At 43.4% G+C, this 5,329-nt stretch overlaps 1 protein-coding gene across 1 annotated transcript in view; it reads left to right on the top strand.

Annotated features, from left to right (window-relative positions):
• Nucleotides 1-505: 505 nt before the first annotated feature.
• LOC103607779 overlaps nt 506-5,329 on the top strand; it is a 35,346-nt gene continuing 30,522 nt past the window's right edge. Inside the window, exon 1 of the mRNA XM_008592244.1 lies at nt 506-566. Within this exon, the coding sequence (XP_008590466.1) occupies nt 506-566 (61 nt within the window). The remainder of the gene's footprint in view (nt 567-5,329) is intronic.

The raw sequence follows: 5,329 nt of genomic DNA, 5'->3' as shown, positions 1-5,329 counted from the left end.
GGCCGGCTTCGGAAACCAGCTACCATGAAACGCAGGCAAGCCTCTATCGGTCCCCACCACATCCCGCAAGCAGCTCGTGTGTCACGAAGGCCGGCATCCTTGCCTGATGCAGCCTACAGGGCTGGTTTGTTCATTTGCCTGTCTGTCTGTCCGTCAGTCCCCCTTCACCTGAATGTGAGTTCTTTGCAGAAAGGAGAGTTTGTCTGCAAGTTGCTGTGGCCCTCAAGGCCAAGAGTGGTCCGGGCAGGTGAAGGAGACAGCACACGTGCACACACTTACGTGACCTGTCACAGTTTTATTCAATTCTCGGTTGCATGCTATAAACAAGCCCTGAAAGACAGAGCATGAAACACCGCCACACGGCCACCAGTTGTCTTGAGGTGGGAGGTGGGACAGGAGAGAAGACACTGTCCTGGTGCTCAGTTGAGGCCTGTGCCTGAAGGAGAGCCACGACGTGAGAAGCCACTGGGACTGACCGCCACGGGCCACAGAATGCAGTGTAGACATGGCGGCGGGCAGTGTAGACATGGCGGCGGGCAGTGTAGACATGGCGGCGGGCACAGCAGGTGAGGGGCCAGCCTCAGTGGAACACGGGACCAAGAGTGTCAGGCCAGCGCTGTTGAAAGGCTACAGTATGCGGTGCCCGTGCTGGGCCCGTTTGGTAACAGGAGTTACTCGTGGTGGATTTCTCCACCGCTGCTGAGCTAGCAGGGTTCGTCGCACAGCAGTGACTGGCGTTTCCTCTGGAGTCTTGTAGGCTGTGCATTCCTACCGAGGTGAATTTCCCCCCCTTTTTTGTTTGGTTTACAAAAATGCTAGCATTAAGTTTAAAATATCATTAAAATAATACAGAAGTAAAATATTTTTAGCTATTTGATGAGTCTCCAGTGCGGAATTCTTTCGTTTAATTGCCTTTGTTTTAGGAGTAGCATCAGATTAGACACCAAGAGCATGAATTTGCCCTTTTACGCAGTTTGACGGATGGCCAACACCGGGCTCTCGTTCTAGAAGCTAATCCGTGCCGCTTAGTTCGGTAACAGGGTCCCTACGTTCGGAGGGAGTTGCCTTTAACTTGTACACGATAGAAGAGATGTCTGCTAATGTTTCCAGGAAGGATGGAAGAAAAGCAAGTAATGATAATACTGGTCTAGGGTAAGAGTGATAATAAACAGCAGCTCTTGTTAAAAATGTTAGGAAGGTTATTTTGGAAAACCATTATCTGGCCATTCTGTATTTCTTTTTATTGTTTACTTCTTTTAAATTTTCATTTTTACTTACCTTTCAGGATTCTAAAGACTTTATGGTTTAGCAGTGAAGTTTTTGTCAATCAACGCAGTGACATCGCACACTCATTTTTAATACTTAATGTTAAAATCTTCATTTTCCTTAAAAGTAGGTGGAAACAATATTGGTTACTGATATGCAGAGAATCGTAAACTTTTGAATTTCAAAAATGGAAATGCAAAACAATTACAATTACATTAAATACAGGTTACTTTGACTTTCACAGTTTTAAACAAATCTGAAATTGCAGAAGGTATTAGTTCAAATCTCTAATTAATTATGTTATTTTGCTTGATAGCCTGTCCATCCTTATTTTGACCAGAAAGCTGTTCTGAAAGCATATCTAGATATTCCGAGAAGCAATAAATAATATGGCTGTTGCATACTTTGTGCCATGTTTTATAAATACTGTCAATCACTAATACCTGCGTATAAGGAAATTTTCAAGAACTGAAGATAATTTTCCTCTAAGAAGGGTACAAAACAACAGTACATCTTGGGAATCTATTATTGTAGGCATTAGTTACATGCTGAGAAATCTAGACAGATATAAAGACAGTATTTATTTGAATGAGGAAAAGTTATATCAATGACCAAATATGTATGTAAGAATACATTTATAATTCCAGGAGTATTAAAATACATAATAATACCTCCAAATAGACTGTTTTACTTTGTGAAGTGCAACGAGGCATGTCCCACCCAGAATCTGGAAACTTCTCTATCATCAGAATTGAGTGTTTGATGTTGCTTCTTACAGACCCGGGCATCTTCTCCAAACCAATACCCTGTCTGCCTCAAACACAGGAAGAATCTCAGCAGCCACCTTCCAGGGTAAGTGATATAGAATCTTCACTGTGGCTTTGAAATCTTAAGGTTATTTATCAATTTGGTAATTAAACCAGGATGGAGTATGGTGAAAAATACATTCTGAGAAGCAATAAATAATATGGCTATTATTACAGAATTAATTGTAGAATCCCTACATTTGTGTGTAGCAATGAGATTGTATAGGTTTCATTTCCACGAAAATGAAAAAGGTTGTATATTATTGCTGTCTGTCCTATTAGGAGGGGCCATTGTCCTATATGCAAGGGTGTGTTTCTCTAAAAACCAAGTGCTTACTTCTCAACTTAATCAAATATCATGCATTCATCCATTAAAAAAATATTCATTCGAGTAGGCACCAAAACAGATTTATGAGAGATAAAGAGATGAACCAACTTCTCAAGTGACTAACGTTTGGGTAATTTTTTAGCACTTATGGTACTGAAACTTGGTTTGGGTTTTAGAAGGAGAGGTAGAGTCATTTTTAATTGTGATAATGTATGTACAGTTTGATTTTGCTGTTTTTCTTTTCAACAAAAACAGTCCACTCTGAGAAAGTACCTAAAGGGATCAGAAATAAGGGCTAATGAGAACATTTCAATGAAAACACATTCTTTCTACTTATTTTATCCCTAGTTGACTACTAGCAATTCAGTGTTTCTAGTTTCCCTTTATTTTACTATAAGCGTCCTTCAATCTATAGTTAAAACTCACCCTAAACACTCTTCACTAATGTGCGAGAAATGTCTTAGAATTATCTTTGCAAAGATGTTCCTGTGAGGTAAAAAATGCACTATTATCTCTGGAGCTCCTATAATTGAACTTCTATGGAAATTTGTGTGGTCACCGGATCCCTACAGGTTTGAGTAACCCCCTGGCATGAGAGAGGGGAGTGTGCCCAGGATGGCTCTTTTTTGCCTTTTTCTTGTGATTTCAGCAGGCAGATCATCAGCTATGAGTGTATATAGTTTCTCTCTTTTTCACCTTATTAAAAAAAAAAAAAAGATGAAAGGAGTCTGACTTGCTTTTATATAGAGGTGATGTTTTCATGAAAAAAATACAGTTTCCTGGGAAGAGGACTTGAAATCAAAGCTTCTACTATGCAGCGGTAGCGTTCCAGAAGTGTCCTGTCCCTGCAGCTGAGGGGTCCCTTCCTGGGTGCTCAGACTGTAAACAGCCTTCAAGGCACTTAAGAAATCTGCATTTTGTGGGCGTTGGCACAATGAACTCTGGCTTTCTCATCTGCCATCTGTTCTTTGTGTCTGAGTCTCCCTTTGAACATTTGCCTTGGCTTGTAAATACTTCAATTTATTTCACTTCGGGTTTCAAGTTGATGCCATTTTGCCAAATGCACTTGTGGTTGGTCAGTCAATTCCTTAAAAGTCTTCATTTTTGTTAGCCTGACTTGGCTTTTCTTGGTAAAAAGCCAAAGTGCAGGTTTTAGGGAGCTTAAGGGCACCCACAAGGCCTGGTGAATCTCCTGCTGATGATGATGACAGGGCAGAGGTCACCTTTCTCAGCCCCTTTTATGACCCACTGGAAGCCACATTGCTCTTAGCTCTAGCATCCAAACCCCTGAAGCCCTGAGGTCGCCCCTGGGCTGGACACGGACTGTCAAATGGCCCCAAATCCATGTTTCCTCTTTGGTCTCTTCAGGGCTGAGGCAAGGCACAGGAATGAGGCAGGGATGTCCCAATGCCCTGCCCACCATTTACATCCTCGTATCTGATAAAATTCACCATTTCAGGGTTTGTTCTTAAGAGAAACCCCACTGCCCTGGGGCAGGCAGGGCTGCTTCTGGGGACAGTCCCAGTTCTCTTGTCTGCGAGGAGACAGGAGAGGACTGAATGCCCAGGACAGAAGCCTGGGGTCTCTCTGTCAGTGTGGAGTCCTGCCATATGGATTTCCTGGTGTCCAGGAGAGCCTGAAGAGGGGCTTTGCCACATTTGTGACATCTCAGAGTGAACCTGCTATATCCCTTTGTTATGATAGGAAGGAACTTGAAGTTGTGAATGGAGTTGTTTATTGCGCAAGGTGAGCAGACAGAAGTCTAAGAATGATGCTGTGCTGTCACCAGAGAGCTGGGGTCCACTTCACACCAGCTGAGTGTGAGGTGACCTTCTCCTAACTATCCCCTTGTCTGGGGTCCCAGCTCCTCATTCCAACCCCATTAGTCGTCTGCTCCCATTCTCCGTGCCCAGCCACATCAGTTTCCTTGTTCCTCAAACACCCGGCCCCACCTTCTACCCCAGGGCCTTTGCACACCCAGTTCCCATTGCCTGGAATGCCCTCCCCTGAATATCCCCATGGCTACCTCCTTCACTTCCTTCAGGTCTTTGCTCAAAAGGCTTGCACTGCCTGACCTATGTAAAATGTCTATACTGCCTCCACACCAATGTAACATGTCTACACTACCTGACCTGTGTAATACATCTATACTGCCTGACCTCTGTAATACAGCTACACTGCCTGACCTATGTAAAATGTCTATACTGCCTCCACACCAATGTAACATGTCTACACTACCTGACCTGTGTAATACATCTATACTGCCTGACCTCTGTAATACAGCTACACTGCCTGACCTATGTAACATGTCTACACTGCCTCCACACCAGTGTAACATGTCTACACTGCCTGACCTCTGTAATACATCTACACTGTTCGACCTATGTAACATGTCTACACTGCCTCCACACCAATGTAGCATGTCTACACTGCCTGACCTATGTCTCACATCTACACTACCTCTACACCCTCCTGTCATGTTGATAATTTGGTTAGAAATTGGGTTGTTGAGGCCATCACCCTTGTTGCCTCCTGCATGCATCCATCAGCTCCAAGGAGGGAGGAAGCCTCCTCCAAAGCCCCCGCCTGCTCCCTGCAGCATCTGAAACATCTGCTGAGCACCGCTCCAGACCTACGTTTTTCTGGCAGTGAGTGGGATGTCACTTTTGAATCCTAAAGTTAACATGACACTCACACAGTGCCATGTGCGAGTGTGTCTGTGATGAGGGTGTTCAAAGATGGTTGCTGAAAGTTATCTTCCTTTTCTTAGGTTTTTTTTTTTTTTGCTCAAAAGGTTCATTTCAGGAAATCTCTTCTTCTTTTGCCATGAAGACCACACACTGACAACTTGAGAGAAATGATTAACCTCTACCAAGTACACTTTTTCGTAAGCCATATTAAATCCAAAGTATTTAAGGCTACAGAGACT

The sequence above is a fragment of the Galeopterus variegatus genome, unplaced genomic scaffold, assembly GCF_000696425.1.
Source record: "Galeopterus variegatus unplaced genomic scaffold, G_variegatus-3.0.2 Scaffold7708, whole genome shotgun sequence".
Classification (NCBI taxonomy): Eukaryota; Metazoa; Chordata; class Mammalia; order Dermoptera; family Cynocephalidae; genus Galeopterus; species Galeopterus variegatus.
This window is presented reverse-complemented; position numbering and strand designations above follow the sequence as displayed.